General features: G+C 46.9%; 1 protein-coding gene across 6 annotated transcripts in view; it reads left to right on the top strand.

Annotated features, from left to right (window-relative positions):
- Positions 1 to 24820, top strand: part of CERKL (CERK like autophagy regulator) — a 167492-nt gene that overhangs the window by 87613 nt on the left and 55059 nt on the right. For 4 of the 6 annotated variants that reach the window (XM_085876607.1, XM_085876605.1, XM_085876603.1 and 1 more), the window contains exons 5-6: positions 8984 to 9162; positions 16052 to 16126. In XM_085876607.1, coding sequence (XP_085732733.1) covers positions 8984 to 9162; positions 16052 to 16126 — 254 coding nt within the window. The remainder of the gene's footprint in view (positions 1 to 8983; positions 9163 to 16051; positions 16127 to 24820) is intronic. The other 2 variants (XM_085876604.1, XM_085876602.1) reach the window with 1 other exon arrangement.

Raw genomic sequence — 24820 nt, 5'->3', positions numbered from 1 at the left:
ATTCTTGATCCGATTTCTCGGAAAGGCTGGTGTTTTTGCACCCGCTGCTCGGTGCGCGCCCTGTACGAGTCCAGTATCGGTGCCCACAAGCGGCGCGGGAATGGCGGTGATGCGATGGTTGTGAGGGCGAGTTGTGACGGTAAAGGTCGTGGCTGTTGGCATTGTTGTTATTGTGAAGCGGCGTTGCGATTGGTGGTTGGTGTGTGAAAGCGGTTGTGGAGAAGGTGGATTTTGTGAAGGCGGTTCTGGAGAAGGTGGCTGTGGTTGTCGAGATGCGGTTGGTGGTGGTTGTGGTGGTAGTAATGGCGGTTGGTCCAAAATAAAGATAGTAAAAGAAAAACGGCTATCTAAAAGAGTCGCAGCCCGAATGAATGACATTTATTCCCTCTACACAACGGGTTTGGGCTAACTACACATATACTTACAGAGATATCTCACCTACGGGACCTGAATGGTGGTTTGCGAATTTCGTCAACCACAACACTACCCCCTCCCCTTTTTACAGACTCGTCCCGAGTCGTCAAATTTTCGTGTGCCATCATGTGTAGTTCTCCCCTAGTACATTTTACCTACGGATCCCTGAGTGCGACATTCATGGTATTCGTGTCCCCAAAATAAATAACCTGAGGGCTGAGTAACTACCTAAACAAACCCACTCACACGGACGACTGAAATAAAATTGCCGGCGCAAAGACAGACATGCCGGGGGCGCACTCATATGTACAGTACATCTTAACCTTAACTTACAAATTTTACACTAAACCATGGCCCAGGATCAATGGACTCTGCAAAAAGAAAGCAGTTAGCAGGGAGCCAGGCTGCTTGCATGCAGTCTCTGGCTCAAACAATGCAGGTGACGGAACGTGGCCGGCTGCTCACACACAGTCCAAGGCCTTCCCTTTTGAAATGAACCCAGTGAACCACAACGGTGCATGGGCTGCACAAACGCAGTCTCCGTGCCAGCTCAAGTGGCACACGCAATGAACTCAACGAATGGATGGATGAATGGATGGACGCAAACACGGTGCACGGGCCGCCACTGCAGGCCCGTGTTGTAGCTGCCATCAGGGCAGTTCTCGCAGCTTGCAAACTGTTGCTTTCTGATCCTGGCGCACATGGCAATGAACAGGGGGGGGGGGCAAAAGCAAAAATTGAACGGGGCTGGTGAACAGGGGCAGTGGGCATGGCATGGCAAAGGTGATCAGGCAAACACAGCCTGCAGAACAAGGCCGCTGCAGGCAAACACAGCCGGCAGATGAACTGGCCGGCACAGGCCTTGCAGAAAACAGCTGCAGACGATCCGGCCGGTACAGGCCTTGCAGCACAGCAGCTGCAGCCGATCCAGCCGGCACAGGCCTTGCAGCAAAACAACAGCTGCCGATGAAGCTGGCCAGCCTTCGCCGTTCAGTGGAGGTTGGTGGAGGGAGTGCGGTGGTGCTGGCCACTCGGAAGGCGGGCTCGGACCTACTCTACGGTCTACCTCCCAACCTATCGCCTTTGCCTGTCACTGGCTATACCCACTCCCTTAATTTGTCAAACCCCAATTTAGCCCCAACTTATTTTTTTATTTTTACTTCCCCACTATAAATCGTCCCCTAACCCCCTGTACTGTCCTTGTTCGGCTAACCTATCCTGTCACCTAGCCTACTCCCAACCCCTACGTTCCCTTCCCGGAGGGGAACAAGGGAGAGCTAGCGTCCTGTGTCGAGGCCCAACTCAAGCCTCAGAATGGCCTCCCCAGACTTCAGCGATCTATAACACAAAGTGGGTCCAGCGGCCCACAACGAGAGCGAGGGGATGGATGGTGCGGAGGGTACACTTCCTATTCTACCCTATCCATTTAACTGTTAAACTACCCCGGGGCTTTCAACAAGCGCCTCTCGCTTAAACTATTGGTTCTAACAACCCAGATTCCCGTCGCCTGTGTTGGTGTCCTCACAATTTCGGGCCTCGCCCCCCAATTTTCTCTCCGTGCCCTCACACGGTCTCATGGCTGGGACGCGTGGCTCCCTTTGGCAGGCACGACCCTCTGCCGAATCTCCCGCTATGGCACCCCCGGGCACTACACTGCCTCCGAGCCTACCAGCTCCCTAAACACCGGGGAGTGCCCCCCATGGCACCTCCCCTGAAATGCACACGTGGCAGGCTGGCTTCCCAGGCCCCTTTTCCGAGGGTCACCTGTGCCCACAACACTGCCCACGCGGCTAATGGCGCCCCGGGCCCCCGCACCAAGCAGGCGCACCCATGCCCACTACGCTATCCCGGCCCCCCATGGGCCCTTGGCCTACCACGGCCGACTAGCCTGGTGCCCGGGGTACCCACTCAGCGATACTCACCTTTCGCAGCCACGCTCCCAGCCCGTCAACAGGGCTCCTGCACCCCTCCAAATGGGTTTCGAGCCTACATTCACACCAACAACAAAACGACCTCCATTTTTCAATTTAACTAACCCCCTAACTCACTCTACACTGACCCCGGGGTCCCTTGGGCGGGAGTCACTCCTCCCCCCAGTCACTCATCGCACCATGCATTCCCCATTTGCTCCACACACACAGGCCCGCTGGCCTCACTCACTCATCATGTCACAACACAACTCACCAACTCTTCAACACACACACCGCTGAACTCTGCCATCCTGCTAACTACCTCCCCTAACTAACTCGTGCTCCCACGTCGTCCCTTAAACTATAGCACGTTCCTTTTAACACTACGTAGCTAAACTACGTCAACTCTACACATCCAAAGGCTGTCACTGACTCCAAATCTCTAAAATAACTTTTATTTCCCCACCTAAAGCTCATCTAAATCCCTCTAACGAATCCATTCCACGGGCCCCATGAGGACTTACCCCTGCCCCATGGAGCCGGTCTAGCTCAACTAACCCTTCCCCCTAACTAGTGTCCATCCTGTGCCCAGGTAAGGAGGTCTTCCACCCCTTGCCCAGGAATCTTGTTCACCCGAAAGCGAGGCTTGCTGTTTTTTTGTTTTTTTTGCATGTGCCGCACCAGCGCGACAACTCACAGCTCGCGCACTTTGCACCTGCCCGTGACGTCATGCAGCTGCACGTGTACCTCGTCCCTCCCTGGACGGTACCATCTGGCAGGGATACCCCTCCTGCCGGATTCCAACCCCACGTGCAGCCATGACGTCACCGTGCGCATAAAAAAAAACACAAGCCCCATGTCTCGAGGGGTTCCCCACGCGAACACATGTGCTCTGCCCGTTGGAGCGTAACACACACGCCCGCGTGGAGAACCCGTCCGGTCCAAATCCGAAATCCTGCCTAAACTTTGTCCGTCCGCGGGATCGGCAAATCCACCGCGTGCGTTTCTGGACCGGGACTTCACTCTCGCAAGCGAGCACGTGGGGGTCTCGTGCGTTGCACAGCACGGACCTCGCGCTCGCTGCTGGGTGAACCCGGCACGGTTCCCGAAACAGCTACAGCCGCTACCCGGCTTTTGTCCCTCACATGTCGCCGTCGTCGACATTCGACCCACGCACACCTGCGTGTCACGACGCTCACACTCCACTCCATTACATTCACACCGGGAGACACGGCTGCGTGCTCAAGCATGCCAACCGACATCTCCCTTACACACAGCGACCTTGCACACGCTGTCTCTCTCACACTCGGCCGCTTACTCACGCATGCCATTTCCCTCACACTACCCATACCACTCACACGTGGTGCTCCATTCATACTGGCCGTTTCACTCACGCATGCCGCCTCCCTCGCACACGTGGCTCCACTCACTCGCGGCCTTTCACTCACTCGTGCCATTTCCCTCACACAAACCATACTACTCACACACGCAGGGGCACTCGCTCGCGGTGCCTCACTCATACACCGTGCCTCACTCACACACGCGGGGGCACTCATCCGCGGTGCCTCACTCATACACCGTGCCTCACTCACACACGCGGGGGCACTCAACCGCGGTGTTTCACTCACACACGGCACGCTGGGAAGCACGCCCTTCGGCACACTTGCCACTACACCACTCACACACGCGGGGGCACTCACCCGCGGTGTCTCACTCACACATCGTGCCTCACTCACACACGCGGGGGCACTCGCCCGTGGTGTCTCACTCACACACGCGGGGGAACTCAACCGCGGTGTTTCACTCACACACGGCGCGCTGGGAAGCACGCCCTTCGGCACACTTGCCACGACACCACTCACACACGCGGGGGCACTCGCCCGCGGTGTCTCACTCACACACGCGGGGGAACTCGCCCGCGGTGTCTCATCCATACTGGCGGTTTCATCCACACACGGGGACGCACTCACACCTTGCACCACACACACCGGGACAACCACACTGGGGATTCGTGTCCCCACAAGGGTCTCCGGGGCCTCTATACCCCCCAAGCTCTCCGTGCACCTGTCCACAGCACCCGTCCCCTCAACCTCGCAAAGCACGACCGAATCCACCTGGTCGTGACTCGCTTCAAGGGGGCATACTCCCTCCCCTCGTTCCTGGAGGAGGCTATCCCGCTGCTCGCACCGGGTCTCTACCCAGTCCGCGAGCTCACCCCCATTATCCTCCACTACCTCTGTGTGTGTGTGTGTGTGTGTGTGTGCGTCTCTATCCCCGTCTTCATCGTGTAGTCTTCCCTCTATCGTTCCCATCTCCCGTGTCTCTGCCAACTCAGTCACCTCTTCCCTTGTTATCTCCCTTGTCTCAACTATTATTTCCGTCTCTTCCCTTGTTATCTCCCTCGTGCACGTCTCCGTCACCCCAATTAGTTTTTCCCTCTCGGTCACCGTCACTTTTTCCGTCATGACCCTCGCCCAACACGTCTCCCGAATTACTTTGTCACCCGCCTCCACCGCGGGCCTGACAGCCGTTGCACTCCCTCCCACACGTGGAGTCGCCATTTTAAACTCCCTGGTAACGGCCTTCATGCCCGCCTGCAGGCTTCGGCCCATGTTCTGCGTCTCACCCCGCAGCTCTTTCATTTCTTCCTTCATGTTTGTTTCCATTTCGTTCATTTGTTGTGTATTCGCATCCATTTTCCTCATCAATGCCTCAAACATTTCCATCGTCCGATCCGTGGGTGAATTCGCTCGTGGGGGCTGTTTGTCCGCCACCCCAGCCACTGCGCCCATTTCGAACTCTGGGTTCAGTTGGGGGAGTTCATGTTCCTGCACAACTAACATTTCCTGCATGGGGTTTTCATCCTGGACCATGGATTCTACACATTCTAAATCCATTTCTAATACCCCCGGCTCCCGCTCACCTTGAGACGCCATCTTATTTCTCGTAAAGGGTTAATTTAAATCGCTCGTAATTTGGAGGGAATCGGGGGTCGCTCCTCTCACCCCTGGACCGATTCCCGTGAATTTAGCTGGAGACAGGAGAGCCCGTTTTTCCGCTCTCCGACACCCGTGCCGCGAGGAGGGGGATGGGTTTGTGTCCCACTCCTGACACCAGTGTTGCGGATTCGCGCCCGCCGGCGTGCGGGCGGCCACGTAACTCGAATCGCGGCACGTCGCCCACCGGACGGACAATCCCGTCGTGACCCTCTCGGACTAACGCCGGGAACTAGTCACGGGTGGGCCTTTCGGCCTCACCACGATCGTGCCAATCGGCCCCCCGCGTGGGATAGGGTTGCTCGCCAAATTCGACCTACCTAAGTACCCACACGGAGGGTAGACCGGGCGATCGCACCTCGCCGCAGGTCGACTTCGGACATGGGCCACTTTAAGCGACCCGTTCCGTACTATCAGGATAACCGAGCGGTGTTATCGTCAACCTCGACGGTTCGATTAATTATTGGGCGTATTTAGCCCACGACCAACCCTTTACGTGAAGTAAGATGGAGATTCAATAAAAGAAAAGACGAAGCGAAACGGGAAAAACAGTTCAACATAAAGCACATTTATTCCGCGGCAAACGGAAAGCACACATATACAATTACAATTATGCACCAAAAGCAAATGTAAAAGTAACACGACAATTCTGCACAAAAAGCAAATGCAACAAAAGAAACACAATGCAGATCTACTACCGACTACCGAGCACACGGCAACACTTATACAGTTTTACTTCACAGATGGCGCCGACAACACATATACTCCAAAGCAAAAGAAAAAGGGGCCACCCTCATCGACAAGGGGGCAGACGGGCCTGGGGCCGAGACCGCGTCGAGCCTACCCGTCTGGTGATGAGCCGCAAAATGGCGGCGGCGCCCCGACTCCGCGGGCCTCGCTGGCACTGCCTGGAATGGGGTGGGAACGGGGCCCCCTTCTCACACTATCTCAGCGCGGGGGGGGGGGGAAACAGGAGGGGGGTTGTTGATGCTCGGGGGAAGGAGGATAAATGGCTGGCTTGGGTCCCGCGACGAGCGACGCCACTGCGACCTCGACCGCGTTACCGGCCTCCCCTCTCCGCAGCTCCCCGACTCTGACAACTCTCCAACTCTTTTCTCTCCTCGACTCTCTTCTCTCCTCTTCCCAACTGCCTCGATTCGCTCCGCGCTCGGCGCTTTATAGTTCGACAGGAGAAATCATATGCAGATTTTTGGATCAGGAACGGCTCGGGGGCGGAGCCACGCTCCCCATTGGACAGAGGAAAAGTGGGCGTGAATCATTCTTGATCCGCGAATCTGCATATAGCGATTATACTCCGACGCGCCTGGAGGCGGGGCCAAATCGCCCCACGCTCGCTGATAGGACGGAACAGAAGTGGGCGTGAATCATTCTTGATCCGATTTCTCGGAAAGGCTGGTGTTTTTGCACCCGCTGCTCGGTGCGCGCCCTGTACGAGTCCAGTATCGGTGCCCACAAGCGGCGCGGGAATGGCGGTGATGCGATGGTTGTGAGGGCGAGTTGTGACGGTAAAGGTCGTGGCTGTTGGCGTTGTTGTTGTGAAGCGGCGTTGCGGTTGGTGGTTGGTGTGTGAAAGCGGTTGTGGAGAAGGTGGATGTTGTGAAGGCGGTTCTGGAGAAGGTGGCTGTGGTTGTCGAGATGCGGTTGGTGGTGGTTGTGGTGGTAGTAATGGCGGTTGGTCCAAAATAAAGATAGTAAAAGAAAAACGGCTATCTAAAAGGGTCGCAGCCCGAATGAATGACATTTATTCCCTCTACACAACGGGTTTGGGCTAACTACACATATACTTACAGAGATATCTCACCTACGGGACCTGAATGGTGGTTTGCGAATTTCGTCAACCACAACAATATTTTTCTTCAATCCAATGTGGCTGCCAAACCATGTGACCAATCAATTATTCTTGAACAAACTTGTATACCCATGGCTTTGGGAACATTTATGTGGTTTCTTTCGATCTGTCCAGCCGTTCTGGAGAAGGTTTTTGATAGGTTTTATGGTAAATCCAATATCGCTGCCAAACCATGTGATATATGACATCATGTGTGTGAACGTTTTGTTCCTCATGGATAGGCGGTCATACTTGTAAAGTTTCGCCTTGATCTGTTCAGCCACTTCAGAGAAGATTTTTGAAGGTGTTTTTTTTTTTTTAATACAATATGGCTGCCGAATCACATGACTGATGATGCCATCATTTTTTTTTCTGTGGACCATTTTATCTCGAGATGACCCTCAAAAATTCTCATACTGATCAGGTGTAGCATTCTACATATGCAGTTATGAGGTCATAACGAAGGCACCAATGATGTCATTTAAAAATCACACTTATTCCACATGATGAGTACTTGCCATGTGCCAAGTTTCAATTTTTTTCCTTGATGCGGTTTCAGAGATCCAAAGTTGTTGCGTTTTTCCAACATGGCTGCCACACCACGTGACCTATGCCATCATAATTATCATTAAAACATTCTACATAACTAGTCGCTCCTCTGGTGAAAATTGTCTCAATCTGACAAGTAGTTGCGGAGAAAAACACGAAAGTTCTGTGCTAACAAACAGACAAACAAACAAACAGACCCAAATGCAATACCCTCTCCTTCGGCGAGGGTAACTCGAATGGCACTCGTGGAGTGCATAGTCTCACCACACGCATTCATTATGAACAAAAATACCATCGTTACTAAACACGCTTCTACTATGGCCCATATACCTGTATCATCCATGCACCCTATTATGTTGCATAGTTTCTTGTGCCATGGCTTATGAACTTCATAAATTTGATTATTCACTCGCATCAAGTCAGAGATCAGACAAATGAAGTTTCAGATTTTTCAGATAAGAATTTGAATTCAACCAATTATGGTTGGAATACCACTTCACCGATGACATCATCATTGTCACTCTATATACCCCATGTGGAGTTGATGACAGAGACCAAGTTTCCATTTTTTTCGTTGAGCGGTTTCGGAGAAGATGTCCAAATTTTTTCCTTGAATCCAATATGGCTGCCACACCATGTGACCGATGACATGTTTGGCTTTGTGTCACCATTTTTCTCAGATATGGCTGAATGGATCTTTGTTAAATTTTCAGAGGTTCATCAGTGAGTGCCTGGGAGTGTTTTAGATGACAAAAAAAAACTTTTTTGAAAAATTTGAAAATAAAAGTAAGTTCTTTTGGATTTTTAAAATATTTTTTTTATCGCTCTATAGTTCTGAAGCCATTGTAGATACATGAAAGGTAACATTTTTAAATGATCCCCGACCCCATTCCTTATTGGGTGGGTGGAAGTGTTTACGGTCTTCACAAAAAATAGACCGGGCAACACCAGGTACCCCTGCTCGTACATCATAATTGCAAACATGCATGCATGTATCCTGTTGCTATATGACTTTTGTACGAGGGAGAAATGGATCATTTAGGCCAAGGTGGCAGCTGTGATTTCTACTCCCCGTGGCATACATCTGCCAATCTTGGATTAACCCCTACTCACCCTCCACATCTGTCACCACACCACCCTGAACACGCACACCAATGTACCGCAAAAGATTGTAGGGCCACGTGCTCAGTACAGTGCTGGAGCTCTCATTTAGGGTTTACTTGACTGTTGTGCACTACACCTTCTTGTCTGTTCTCTTTTCTCAGGGTGGTTTGTGTTGGTGGGGATGGCACAGCCAGCGTGGCTCTCCAGGTGCTGTTGTGTCGAGAACAAGGAGAGGCTTGGACGAACGCCTTGGACTCTCCGTCGGCTGCTCGGCTCCTGCTTGGCATCATTCCGGCCGGTTTGATTCCAAATGCATCAACACTACCTGGCCTTTTGTTGAGTTATGTCAAGGAAAGGTCATTTTCACAGTGTTGTTCTGCACCTTGGCACAAGGGAGGACAAAAGAGCATTGGAGTGTGTGTTGGTGTATATAATAGTGTATGAGCATTACAGGGAGTGCCTAAAACATTTCGACATTCAAATTTATACCGACATGAATGGTTCAGGAGGTGTGTGTGTGTGTGTGTGTGTGTGTGTGTGTGTGTGTGTGTGTGTGTGTGTGTGTGTGTGTGTGTGTGTGTGTGTGTGTGTGTGTGTGTGTATATGTATGTATGTATCTTGGCATGGTGTGACATATACTGTCTGAAAGGGCATTCATGGTTCTGTCAAGGTTCTGGCTGTTCCTGGATATTCATTGTTGTTGTTCATATTCTTGTCTTGACAGCGGACCGTAAAAACATTTTAACTTGTGAGAGCACCAAGAGTTACAGCATGGATGGGATTTCTTTGTTCTGTGCTGCAAATCCTATAGATATTGTTTGGGAAACAATTGGGCACAAGTGCACAATGACAACTAGAACGACACTCGGAAGAGCGCATACCTCAGTCAGGCTGAACAGTTTACGCTTTGTATCCTACTGAGTTTACTGATGAGTCGGATCTGCATCTGGAACCTAAACAAAATCTCATCAGTTTGTTCTTGTCACTCACCCAACTAATCCACCAAGTTTTGTCATAACCCATCCACAACTTTTGGAAATATAGTCGTGTACTGTATATTGTCTTTGGCCCAATCTCTCAATTATGAAGAATCACTTTTATTGCGTTACTTATTGCTTTTTATACTTTATTGCTTTTTATACTTGATATTTTTATTGTGTTTATTGCTTAATATGTTATCATATGATGTGGTGTATGATGAAAGTTATTCATATGTAGTAATACTTTAAATAAAAGTAATAATTAAATAAATTTGAAGAAGGATATTGCATTGCTGTGTTGACTGACTGTCTGGACACAACTTTGGGTTGTAGGTCCATTGATGTTGAGTGATCTACTGATGTGGACCTGTGATCGGGGTTGTGGATTTACCGTTTGGAGAGGTTCTGGGCTGGAAGGATCGAAACCTCAAAGATAAACGGTGCTCAGCTGATGATCCGGGCAGTTGGGAAATCAGTAAATTGCTTATAAGATTACAACTTCAAATAAAATAGCTTTTGTAAGTAGTTACCAGTACGTGTACGTGTGTGTGTGTGTTTATATATATATATATATATATATATATATATATATATATATATATATATATATATATATATATATACAGATGTGTATATGTATGTAAGTATGCATGTGTGTGTATGTGGATGTACACCACTGGTCAAAAAGTCTTTGGAACACCCCCATTTTTTAGTTTTTACTGGAATTTAAGCAGTTCAAGTCCAGTGAATAACCTGAAGTGGTAAACTGCCAGAGGTTAAAAAAAAGAAGTTTAGGTTCCCACAAACTGTAAAATAATGTAAAATTCAGAGTTGTTAAAAAAGGCCCTTTTCAGGGAACAAGTAATGGGTTAGCAACTGCAGCTGTTCTGCAGCAATGGAAGCAAATTAAGCCTTGAAAGTTGATGCAAACAATTCCAGCAGGTGTCCCAACTTTTGTTGATTAGTTACAAACCCTCTATCTGTATAAAAGCAGTGTTGGAACAGACTGTATTGCTGCACCCTCTGAAGCATTATTCAGACAATATTACACTGCAGGAAGTAGTGTATTGCTATCATAATGGTGAGAAAAGGACAATTAACAAAAGAACAGACAGACAGACCATGATAACCCTTAAAAGTGTAGGTTTTTCCTTTGGAGAAACTTCAAAGTAAGCCAAGGTGTCCTTGAGTACAGTTTCCTACACCATCAAAAGGCACTTCGAAACTTGAGGAAACTCTGACAGTAAGAGGTCTGGCAGACCCATAGCCACAACACAATCAGAAGACAAGTTTCTGAGAGTCAACAGCTTGCATGATAGGCAGCTCACAGGATAGCAGCTTCAAGCACAGCTGAACACTGGTTGAAGTAAGGAAGTCTCAGTTTCAACTGTGGAGAAGACTTCGAGCTTCAGGTTTGACAGGTCGAGTGGCATTAAGAAAGCCATTGCTAAGATAGCAAAATAAGAAAAAGAGGCTTGCCTGGGCCATGAAGCACTGCCAGTGGACTACTGAAAACTGGAAGAAGGTCTTATGGACCGATGAATCGAAATTTGAAATCTTCGGTTCATCACGCAGGGTTTTTGTGCGCCGTCGAGTAGGCAAAAAGATGGTTCCTCAGTGTGTGACACCAACTGTCAAACATGGAGGAGGAAGCGTGATGATCTGGGGCTCGTTTGCTCGATCCAGAGTCAGTGACTGGCACCCTGAACCAAAAGGGCTACCACAGCATCTTGCAGCACCATGCAATACCCTCTGGTCTATGCCTAGTTGGTCAGGGGTTCATCCTACAGCAAGATAACGACCCAAAACGTACCCCCAGGCTGTGTCAGAACTACCTTCGAAGAAAAGAACAAGATGGTAGTATAGGCTTCAAATCATGGAATAGCCAGCACAGTCTCCAGACTTAAACCCCATCGAGCTGGTTTGGGATGAACTGGACAGAAGGATGAAAGCAAAGCAACCCACAAGCGCAACACATTTGTGGGAACTTCTGCAACAGTGTTGGGAAGAACTTTCCGAACAATATTTGATTTCCATTGAAGAAAGAATGCCACGAGTATGTTTGGCTGTTATATCTGCAAAAGGTGGTTACTTTGATGAATCAAAAATTTAGATTAAATTTTGTTCAACAAAACGATTCCATGATTTCTTTTTTATCTGCAATTGTTTATTTGTTCTGTGCTTTAATTCCAGAGTACATTGAAACATTAAACCACTTAAATTTCAGTAAAAACTGGAAAAATGGGGGTGTTCTAAAACATTTGACTGGTTGTGTATGGATATGTATTTGTATATGTGTGTGAGTGTCTGTGTGCATATTGTTATGTCTGGCTTCCTTCTTGCAACTACGGTGCAGTGATTGGTCTTTATTTTGAATTTTGTTTAAGAAGTAAACAATTATCCTATCGGGATCTGGATCTGGATCTTCAGAAAAATCGAATTAATTTGTTCTTCTCACACACCGAACATATCCACCATGTTTTGTCCGAATCCATCCATAACTTTTTGAGATATCCTTCTTACAGACAGATAAACAAACAGACAGACAGGGGTGAAAACATAACCTCCGTTCATTCATGTAAAGAGCAGACGAACATCATCCATTCATTCACTCATTAGAAGTTTTGAAAAAGAGCAAGAAGATGCAGAATGAGAGGTCAACACAGCATTGCAAAGAAAAACAGGGAGGCAAGGGCTTGGACAGAAAATGGTTAAATATTCAGATAATGCCAAAATGGACAGCCATCATCTCCTTTATGCCTGGTGTTGGCTTAATGGTTAAGGTGACAGGATTGGGAGGGATCCTGAGGTCCCAAGTTGAAATCATGCTTGGCCGTTGAATTAATAGCAGTTGGGGTTGACTCAGCCTGTCATCCTTCCAAGGTCAGCAAAATGAGTACCAGCTTGCTAGGATGATTGAGCCATTCGATTATCCTGCGTTAGAGTGGCGACCCATCCAGGATTGTGCCCAATAGCCCAAGAGACTGCTTCGGCAGCACCGACGCTCTGAACAGAGTATGGTCCCAATGGATGGATGGATCATCTCCTTTAATCCAAACCTCCACCAGTTTCTTCAGGAAATGGAGACAAGATTGATTCTGGTGCCCATTTTGATGGCAGGTTATGACAGAACAATTCACGTGTCCCACGGGGACAAGATGTCGGCTCTAGTTTTCAAATCGTTAAAATAAGATAAGGAAAGGATTTATCACTGCACCATATGCCACGTGAGTGGCTTCCAATTTAAAAAAAAGAAAGAAAAGAACCATTGCACATGTATCATGAAGGTTTTCAATCCTTTGACAATTCATATTCCAACTTGGCCAACCTGGGATGCAGACAGCCCATCTCATGATGGGGCATGTGGCTGTCTGTGTGATGGAGCTCATCTCCCTCTCCTCATGGCTTTTCTTAACGACTCTTTCAGCTCTATATAGGCCTGAGCGACCAAGCCCACGGGTGTAAATTAGAAGCCGACCGCCACTCCCCAGATAGCCGTAAGATGGGCAGCTCTGCACAGCACGGGCACGATGCCAGGCACACCGCATCCTTCCCCAGCTGGCAGAAACCCACAAAAACCTCACGGTGGAGACCCTGCTCTGGCTTTAAATGGCTCGAGACACCAGCATTTCACCTCGGCAACAATCACATGTCCATGGGTGGCACCGGTCCCATGCCGTCCTGCACCATGCCAAGAGAAAATCTCTACCGAGAACCAGTTGGTAAAGTTGCAGTGCTCAGTGACTCTGCTGGCAGGAAATGCATATCCTTTAGATGCCAGCTCTGGATTGTTTATTTTTGCCTGTCCACCATTGTTGGGAAGCGCATTGAATTTGGATAAATGCTTTGGATGGAGCCATAGTGACGGTGGGCAACCTGGCAGATGAGCAGGAAAGAGACAATTAGCAGCATCTTTCTGTGAGCTGGGGCTGGTGCTGTCTGTGGACAGAAATACAGTGCATGAAAGACCCTGGAAAGCACAACATTTCGTATGTACGTATGTGTGTGTATGTGTATGGAGGGGTGGGGTGGCATTGAGGGGAGGGGTAAGGGTTCGGCTTCAAGGAACTCCCATGGCACTTCGCAAGCTCCATCCGATATGCTGGTGCACAAACTTGCCATCACATCGGCGCGCCTCGCACTCAAATGGCAGGCATTAACATACTTATGAATATTCATGCAGCTTAGTTAATTAACTTAATTGTTTTCTGCCAGGCTGCTGCAGCCGAGTCCCAAATTCCAAGGACGTTCTGGGTGGGCAGAGAGAATACCAGGCAGCGGGGCTGCACTGTGCCAGGCACATGCCAGGTGTAGCCAAAGCCCTACTCGCACAGTGTGTGTTTATCAATGGTGTGCATCAACGGTGTACTTTTGTGCAAAGTGTTTGTGTGTTGTGCATTTTGACGTGTATTTATTATGGTGTGAGTTCATCATGGTTTGTGTGTTCATCATGGTGTGCGCTTCGCTACAGTGCTGGTTTGTCAGTCCGTGTATTCATCAAGGTGTGCATTTGTTCAGCGTGTGTGACTTAATTCCGTCGTCTACCTGCGATGTGTTATTAATGTTTTCCATAGTACATACAGTGTATGGACGTGATCTGCCTCGCATGCCATATAACACAGCACTTTTCCCTGGTTCTAAGAGATGTACATCGGGAGTGGAGTTAATGGAGTCTGTGCACAGTGAAAGACTTCCAGTTTATGTCAAAGTCAGAGGTCCTGGTTGAGGCAGCTGTGATGTGCGCTTGTTCTTCATGTTGTGCTCATTTTCTCACAACTCCATTCCTTTCCTTTTCACACATCTGCCACTGCACAGCTACTCGTTACAGAGTCATCATTACAATTGGTATGCGTCGGTATGCGTCCGAAACACATGCATGTGCAAACCACACCACACATTAAAAATGATGAGATGGTCTGCTGAACTGTTTTGCTGCTTTTGTGTTTGAATCCTTTCAAGTTCAATTAGCACCATGACGAAGGGCAAAGGCAATGGTGTTTACTGTTGGATAGACAAAACAAACAAATTGCACAGTTTTACATAGTGTGTGTGTGTGTGTGTGTGTGTGTGTGTGTGTGTGTGTGTGTGTGTGTGTGTGTGTGTGTGTGTGTGCGTGTGTGTGTGTGTGTGTGTGTGTGTGTGTGTGTGTGTGTGTGTGTGTGTGTGTGTGTGTGTGTGTGTGTGTGTGGTGTATCAGACTCGGTTACGTAATTAATAGTCTGGGAGGTCGGTGGTTCAAACCACGCCTGAGTCGTACCAAAGACTTTCAAAATGGTGCGTGCTGCTTTCTTGCTTGACGCTCAGCATTTAAATGGATATAGCATGGGCAAGACATACTGGGAAGGCAATAACAAATCACCGAATACGAGCCTTACCAAGAAACTGCTTCGGAAGCACCAACGTGCTCCGAAAAGAGTATGGGACATCAAATCATAAAAAATATATATTTTGAACGTGTTGGGTCATCCGATCAAGATGAGGTTATTTCAGTTTTTTAAAACATCCAAACCAACATCGATGTGGCCATGTGAGAATCACGCAAAGTTCATGCCTTGACTGGCTGAACACACATGTGCAGTTCAAGCGCCACCCTTCTCCCGGGTGAGATTGACACACACCACCAACGGCTGAGCCAATGTGAGATGAGAGGCGGGCATATGTTACGCGACACATGCCGCAAGGTTGCTGAAGGTGCCGGTATTTCATGCTTTTATATCAACTTGATAAAGAATCTGTATAAAGCAACCCAAGCCTATCATCATCATATCATTAAAAAAATGTCACTTACATCACTCCTCCTCACCGGGCCTCACTTATTAGTATACTTATTAGTATACATGAAAAATCATCCTATTTGAGTTTATTGTACTTGAGGTCATGATCAATATTTATGCCTACTTATGATGGGGAAGACTTTACCATGGGGTGGCTTTCCAGAAGGCAGGAAAAGTACAATCCAGACATTACAAAAAAAGCCATTGCACAAAACCAAATTACTCGGTCCAGTTTGCTGTTTCCTGAATTACGACATGTTGCATGAATCCATCATCATCATTCGGTAGGCATATAAAAAGATGGAGCTGCTGTGATGAACTGTGTTTGCTTCAAAATATCACCAGAGCAGAAGGATATGACGTGACATCATAAAAAGGCGATGAGAGTGCATCTCAAGAATCATTGCAGTCGATGAGCAAAAGGATGAAAATCAAACCATTATGTCATATTCCTGATGGTATAATATCTTTCCAGGTTCCAACAATGTACTGGCCACCACCTTGAATGGAACAAATCATGCCCGCAGTGCTGCGCTGCACATAATCTTAGGTGAGTTGAAGTTTGGTTGTGAGCTCTGCACACAAAGATCAGATGATGGTTTTTTTTTTAACATTCACTCACTAATTGCTCCTGAAATGTTCATGTGAAGTATTATCGTGATTAATAGTCATGATTTGAGTGTTTATAACACTGTCTTTCCTCCATAAACTGGAAGCAAGTTCAAGCGATAAAGATAACCAGTGTGGGAGTTCAAAATGGAAAATTTATCGCATGTCCTCGACGTATTAAAGCTTTAAGTTTTTGTATAGTACAAGGCCTTTCTTTTTATGAAAACCCAAGGGAGACATTCTTATAAGACTGTTGCGGCTTATTAGCCCATCCGTCGTGCAGTAGGAGATGGGGTTTTGCAATCGCACGTGTGCGCGCCTGTCTCTCCAGCCCATAACCTTTTTACCATTTGAGCTTCTGTCATCAAATTTTCAACAAACCTTTATCATGAGAATATGGAGGACACCGAGTAATAAAATTCACAATTCGTTTTAGCTGTTGTTTTTGTCAAGTTTAGTTTGAGTACAAAGCGGACACGGTCAAGCTTTGCATCTTGAGATGCTTTCTAGTTGGTGTTAAAATGAGGATTCTAAAAAACAATTTTGATTGTAGGAATAACGAAGTCATCCTGAACAAAAATAAATCAATAAACATACAAAATAGTGTGATCGCCCAGGAAGACACACAGGCATAATGGGAAGAGCATCTGCTTTGCATCTGGGTAGTTTGAACCAGACTGGAGGAAGGTGGTACCAAAGATTTAAAAAATGGCACATGCTGCTTCCTTGCTTGATGCACCATGTTTAAAAAAGGAGAGAGAGCACAGACAAGCAACCACGACGCAAGCTTGATGGGCCTTACAGCCTACTCCCGTATGGAAGTTATTTGCAAGGAACTTTGATTAATACTTCGGTCGAGGTCACAAACACAAGGGCTGAAACTTTGACCACGGCCTCCACCAAGAAGTTTGCTGTGTTGGTGGTGCGTTGAAGTCAATGTTCATTCTCATCGAGATGGTGCAGGAACGAGGTTGGGACTATGAATAATCATATGCCACATTTGTGATACATGATCTACCATCATGGCAACCCTTAAACGCACCATCTTGGTGAGACACACGTTGACAAAGCGGAGTTGCTGGCCATTTGTCATAAAAGCGTTCTCGAAAAATGGACATTATTATTGACTGCCATGTCAGCAAAAAGTTCCTAATTGTCATTTTGTCTCAAGAATGTGCAACATTTCGGGAATAAAAAACATTTCTGAACTCAATGCCCTGCCAAGATCCGGAACCTTGGCAGTGCAATTACAAACAGCTGCAATGAACACTTCTCGTGGGTTCTCAAAAATGAACCGCTCCTTAAAGAAACGCTACTTGGACGCAGTTTATTGCAACAATGTGCCTCAGGAATTGGAGGTTCTGGAAATGTTATGTACCTTTCACGAAATGCATCTTCCACTCTCTTCTTCATGAAGTTCTCAACAGCGATGTTATACAAGTTCCCACAGGGAACTTCAACATAGGAGGAGGCTATTGGACCCAGCAAGCCTGTGAAATGCTTGTTTGCCTGTGCTCTATCCTTTTCTAAAAATGCTGAGTATCAAAGCAAGAAACCAACACATACAATTTTTATGCCTCCGCTGACGAAGTTGCCAGTGGCATTATTTTTTCGGGTTATCCCTCCATCCGTACGTACGTCCATCCGTCTGTATGTACGTCCGTCCGTCTGTATATACGTCCGTCCGTCTGTATGTATGTCCGTCTGTCCGTCTGTATGTATGTACGTACGTCCGTCCATGCAAATTGTCTATTTTCTCTGCAACCGCTTATCCGATTGACACAATTTTCACCATAGGTGTAACTAATCATGCAGAATGTTGTAATGATAATTATGATGTCATAAGTCACATTGTGTCGCAGCCATGTTGGAAAGAAGGAAAAATTTTGGATCTCTGCATCTCTGAAACCGCTCCATAGAAAAAATTGAAACTTAGCACATCGCAAGTACTCCCCATGGGGAGCGAACAAGTGTGATTTTTTTTGCTGTCATAAGTGGCTTCGTTATGACGTCATAATTGCATACTTCGAATCCAATCAGTATGAAATTTTTTGAAGGTTATCAAGGGCTAAATTATATCGGGGGGGGGGGGAGGGGGAAAAATTGATAACATCATTGGTCACATAGTTCGGCAGCCATATTGTTTTTAACATAAAAACTTTCAAAAATCTTCTTCGAAAACAGCCGAATAGATCGAGGCGAAAATTTAGATATGATCGCACGTCCACGAGGAACAAAAAGTTCTCCACCTATGACATCATAGGTTACATGGTTTGGCAGCAATGCTTTTTTGAAGAATAAACATTTAAAAATCTTCTTCTCCAGAACGACTTGACAGACCGAGGGGAAACTTCATCCATATGTTCCACAAGCCTTGGGGATACTAGGGTGTTCATGAATAATAGAATTACTAAGTCACACAGTCTGGCAGCCATATTGGATTGAATGAAAATCTTTTAAACATCTTTCTCTTGAACCATTTCATCAATTGATGTGAAACGTCAGTTTATGATAAAGTAGTCATGTTGAATATATGTTTTAAATTTCAACCTGATCGGATGCACCGTCTGGCAGCCAGAATTATTTAATATTTTGTATCTAGGTTCAGGGAAATAATCAAACTTGATATAAGTATGTATAATGATGTAATAATTTGGGCAGAGGCATATCTGGCGACGTCGTGGCATCAGAGTGCCCTTATAGTTTTTAAAGTCTTCGGTATGACTCGGCCAGGAATTGAATCGCCGACCCCCCCAGACTGCAAGCGAACACTCTAACCATTTTGCCACTGAATGTTGAAACAATTTGCATCAGTCTTCAGCAATCCAAGGTTTGAGTTGTATAAACGATAACAACGATTACATGTTTGGACATAGTACAAGGAATGTGAAGAAACTTGGTTACAGGAGGCCATTTTACACACAATTCATCCATCCATCCATAAGGACCATACTCTCTCTCTGTGTGCAGAATGTTTGTGCTGCCTCCTGGGCTATTGGGCACAATCATGGACAGGCCGTCACTCCGATACAGGATACCGGCAAGCTGGCACTCATTTTGCCGACCTCGGAAGGATGGCAGGCAGAGTCAACCCCACCTGGTATTAATTCAACAGAAAGTGGAATTTGAACTCAGGACCTTAGGATCCCAAGACCACCACTCTCACCATTAAGCCAACATCAGGCATACACAATTCATGCTAATCTTAATGTCCACAACCCACCACCCAGATATACTGCAAGGTGTTTTAATGATACGACCAACCTCGATTTTGCATTTTTCCTATGGTACCGACACACAATGGCCTACGTTTTTCGGAAGATGTCGTAGGATCTTTATCATCCAAAACCTAAATTCAGACAGGGCAGCTGGCTTTACATCTTCCATCTAGTAATGGCATTTACCAAGATGCAACACCCTCTACTGGTATACCATCAGAATGGCAATTCTATTAAAGTACAACCCTGTCGCATACAAAAAAACAAGGCAGATGAATGAAAAATAAGGTCTACCAGCTTTGATGTCTTGCCCGTCCCAGGATTTCCATGGTTTCCATGAGTGCTCAATAGTGTTCGTAGTGTGTACTACATCTCGAGCAAAGTTCTCATTACGACACCTGTGCAAATATTAATTAAAACATACCATATGTACAGTTGATATAGTATCATAACATTAGCCTCAAATTTTTATTTTTCATGCTATGGAGATGCAAAGCTTGGCTCTGCCTCAGATGTGGTTTCTCCAAAGAGTAAAAGTGTGTGTTGTGGACAAAAAAACCAAACCTTAAGGCCCAGTCACACCTTGACGTTTTAGGCAGCTTATGCCGATTTTTGAAAAATGCTTCTAAAACGCTGGCACACGTCGAATACGTTATGGGTAAGTTTTGGAAACATTGAGAGCACGCTGAAAAACACTGCCATACGTCGTAGTACGCTGGCTTTCATCGTTGTACTTTGCGGTTGTCCTCAAATTTAAGCATGCTTGAAATTTTACGACTTATGCCAGCGTATGACTCACAAGTTCCGCTACGCTGGCCATAAGTTGTAGGCACGTTATGCGATCGTTGACACACGTCGACACACGTTACTTGTAAGTTCATCATAAGTCGAAACACGTTAAGGTAATGTTTAGCGTACCCGAAACTTATTTATAACCTATGAGTAACATGTTGTAGGCACGGTACGCGATCGTCCACACACGTCCACACACGTTACTTGTAAGTTACTCATAAGTCGAAACACATCAAGGTAATGGTTAGTTAGCGTCAGTGTTCCAGACTCCCTGTTTTTTTTTTGGGGGTTTTTTTTTCTTCGGTATGATGGTGATGTTGACACTTCGATTTCTAGTGCGGTTATGATTGAAATCGTTGAGCGGCAGCCTATTAATTATATTATATTATAACCGCCTTAGAAATCGAAGGGTCAACATCACCGTCATACCGAAGAAAAAAAAAAAAAAGGGAGTCTGGAACACTGACGCTAACCATTACCTTGACGTGTTTCGACTTATGAGTAACTTACAAGTAACTTTTGTCGACCTGTGCCAACGATCGCATATCGTGCATACAACTTATTCCCATCGCATGCGGAACGCGTGAGGCATACGGCAAGTATGTCGTAAAATTTTTAACACGTTTAAAATTTCAAGACGTACTCCACTTACTACGACGTATGATAGCGTACTTTAGCGTTCTATTCACGTATACCAAACTTACCCATGCCGTATTCGACGTGCACCAGCGTTTTAGACGCATTTTTAAGAGGTCGGCATACGCTGGCAAGATCACCAAGGTGTGACTGCGATGTTGACACTTCCATTTCTCCGGCGGTTATGATTTGAATCATTGTGCGGCAGCCTTTTAATAGGCTCCGCCACGTGATCGTCGGCGATACGTGCAGCGCACTATGCATAAGTTAGACTATCGTTGGGCATAGGTTGTGAACGCTGACAACAGGCTAAGCATTCGTTGGTATAAGTTATCTATAAGACAACGAAACGTTCTGTGTCTGTTACTAATACGTTATGCATATGACCAACTAGTTATGAATATGTCCGAATCTTTAAAAAAAACATCAAAAGTTCAGCGTAAGCCAGCGTTTTACATACATTTTGATACATTGCCATTGCTGTCTAAAACGTCAAGGTGTGACTGGGCCTTTAGAGACATCGTGTTGAAGCCAATTGTCAAAGATGAAACTTCATCCACAACACACTGGTATAAAAGGGCCGAGAAGGGAACTGTCCGGAAGTGGATTTAGATTGCGTTAAAACACATATATTTATCGACACTGATAAGTGTGTGTGTGTGTATGTGTGTGTGTGTGTGTGTGTGTGTGTGTGTCCTCCATAACTCCAAAAGCATGAAGCCTAGCAGCCTGAAATGTTGCGTGCATACTAAGGAAACTCCAAGGAAGTGCAAGAGTGAAAATTGGGTGTTTAGGTTAATTAAAACACCCCTTTTGAAGATAATTAACGGCCTTATTTAATTATATCCTTTATCAGGTGCCATCCTCGGCCACCTCGCTCTCTGGGGGTCTTAAGGCATATACTAGCAACCTCACTGGGGTCTGAAGCCTCCATGTTTTTTTGGCCTGCTCAACCATGCCTTGTCTTGGAACAGGCCGCACAATTTCTTAATGGCACTTGTTTTTTCTTCATTTTCCTCACTCATATTATCAAATGCCTGTTCATCATAGCTACAAATCACTGGGTACATTGCAATGCTTATAAATGCCCGGAGACACCGGCAATCGCAGCTTCATTTCATTTCCGCGCATGCCATAACCTCGAGAAGCTCTTAAACCAAGCCAAATTGCAAAATTTAAGCTCCAGAATTGAACTTCGCAGCAGTTCCGACTCCGAAAAAAGTGTTAATTTGTCCATAGCCTTCACTTGCCAAGCCAATCATCCTAATCAACCATTTATTTTGAGTGCTCGCTTGTGTGCTTAAACCACTTGCCGAGTGCACTGCAGTCAACGGCGGTCGAGTTTGTGTCCTGATTGGGATGTGCAATCAGCAGTTGCTACAAGGTGGAGCGTGTTCTGATAACGTGTTTTCGCTACAGTGCGAATTTAATTCAACAACAATTGCGCTACGCCGTTCTGAGCTAATTGTTCACTCACTGCGGACGCATTTGCAAAATAACGTCATCCTGAGCGAGTCATTTGTGATGAACACAATCCCGACTGCATGAGAAGTTCCAATGTGTGGAGGGAGATGGAGAATGTTCTGAAATATTACAAGGTCTGTCAAAAGCAATATGTACTGTATCCAACCTAATCATAACAACAATTATTAAAAAGTAATTCATTTTATTAAAAAGCAAATACCACCCATCACTTCGCTGACAGTAATACTAAAGGAGAGAGGGGGGAAGAGGGAGAGAGGGGTGGGGGATAGAGAGCGGGAAGAATGTAGAGGTGGAGGGGAAAGGAGAGAGGAGGGAGGGGGAGCGAGGAGGGGTGGGGGAAGGGAAGACAGTGCGACGTGAGAGGAAGGGAAAGGACATGTGCAGTGGAGTGTTAATTACAATTCATGCTGTTTCATCAAAATTATTCTGCATAGAATAACAGTGAAGATGGAAACAATTAAATAATATCTGAAATCCATTTTCTACCGGTCATACGATAAACATGGTCCGGAGACAAAATCGTGTCCGGAGACGAGCTCCATCCGGACGTGTCCAGGGACAAGCGCCGCCCGAACGCGTCAAGAGACAAACACTGTCCAGCCATAACCATCGTCCGGATATGTCCAGAGACAGAGAGATGGCAAGAGAGAGAGAGAGAGAGAGAGAGGTGGGAGGCGAGTGCTGCACTGCATTGGGAGGGGGTAGAGCACGGATGGGACAATAAGACAGAGGGAGAGAGAGGTGGGGGAAGGGAGGGGGGTTACCAGAGAGAATGTTTTGCTTCATGAACAGCGCACACACACACACACACACACACACACACACACACACACACACACACACACACACACACACACACACACACACACACACACACACACACACACACACTTGGACGATATCAGCAATTTTTCGGGAACTGGCAGGTTGTAGTCAGTGTGATGGCAGGTTGGACCAATTACAGTACTTACCATATACAACCCAGAAACCTTGAGTAGCTTTCACCCAAAAACAATGTTGCATTTATATAGATGTTTCAGGGATACGTTCACCAACATTATTCTTTATAAACAGCTGTGTGTCACGGGTGGCAAAAAATATTGGCTCGGTAATTGAGAAAACGCATTAATACAGCAAATGGCTCAGGATGACACGGCACAAACCTCTCGCTCAGGCTGACGCGGCACGAACCTCTCGCTCAGGGTGACGCGGCACGAACCTCTCGCTCAGGGTGACGCGGCACGAACCTCTCGCTCAGGGTGACGCGGCACGAACCTCTCGCTCAGGGTGACGCGGCACGAACCTCTCGCTCTGGGTGACGCGGCACGAACCTCTCGCTCAGGGTGACGCGGCACGAACCTCTCGCTCAGGGTGACGCGGCACGAACCTCTCGCTCAGGGTGACGCGGCACGAACCTCTCGCTCAGGGTGACGCGGCACGAACCTCTCGCTCAGGGTGACGCGGCACGAACCTCTCGCTCAGGGTGACGCGGCACGAACCTCTCGCTCAGGGTGACGCGGCACGAACCTCTCGCTCAGGGTGACGCGGCACGAACCTCTCGCTCAGGGTGACGCGGCACGAACCTCTCGCTCAGGGTGACGCGGCACGAACCTCTCGCTCAGGGTGACGCGGCACGAACCTCTCGCTCAGGGTGACGCGGCACGAACCTCTCGCTCAGGGTGACGCGGCACGAACCTCTCGCTCAGGGTGACGCGGCACGAACCTCTCGCTCAGGGTGACGCGGCACAAACCTCTCGCTCGGGGTGACGAGGCACGAACCGCTCGCTCAGGGTGACGAGGCGCGGTACCGCTATCGACAATGGGTGTTCAGCAAGTGACAAGCACTCATGCAAACACTCCAATTAATTGGTGATAAGGAATGCTTGGCCAGGCTGTTGCTGCATTCCATTAAGGATTCCTTTAACTTTAAAGCTGGTCTTCACTGTGCACGCAGCAGTTAATGAAATAAAATGAATTCATGAAATAAAATGACTTTATCCACAAAAGAGTTGATGCTTAATGCAGAACAACCCTGGAGACATCGCAAAGTTCAATCGCCTGTGAAATAAACATTGCAGAAAATCTGCCATTTTGGCCGCTTGTCTGTGCACGTGTGATGTGGTACATCGGGGTCTGCGCAAACGTTATAACTTTTTTTTATGTCCGTTGTTTTTTTAACCAGATTTGCTTTGATTCCTTGTAGAGCACCTCGCAAAACTTCAGAAAATATTGACACAGATCTGGCAGATGCTATGGATAGGCAGTCCCTCTGGGTCTTGTAGTGAACATTAAATCATGAAGCCTAATGAAGCTGGTTAATTCTGGCACGTTACTGTTTTTTTTTGTTTTTTTTTTGTTCACTCAATATAATTCTACAAACTGAAGAAAAAGATAAGTTTAATACTTAAGAAATTTCACATTTTCTTTTCTATGTGTGGAGAAGGAGGGAACATAGCCTTGCTTGCTTCAAGTATATAGGTATATCACCATCGTTACAAGACTTC

This window comes from Eptatretus burgeri, chromosome 4 (genome assembly GCF_056783735.1).
Source record: "Eptatretus burgeri isolate ZD-2024b chromosome 4, Ebu_testis_v1, whole genome shotgun sequence".
Classification (NCBI taxonomy): domain Eukaryota; kingdom Metazoa; phylum Chordata; class Myxini; order Myxiniformes; family Myxinidae; genus Eptatretus; species Eptatretus burgeri.
This window is presented reverse-complemented; position numbering and strand designations above follow the sequence as displayed.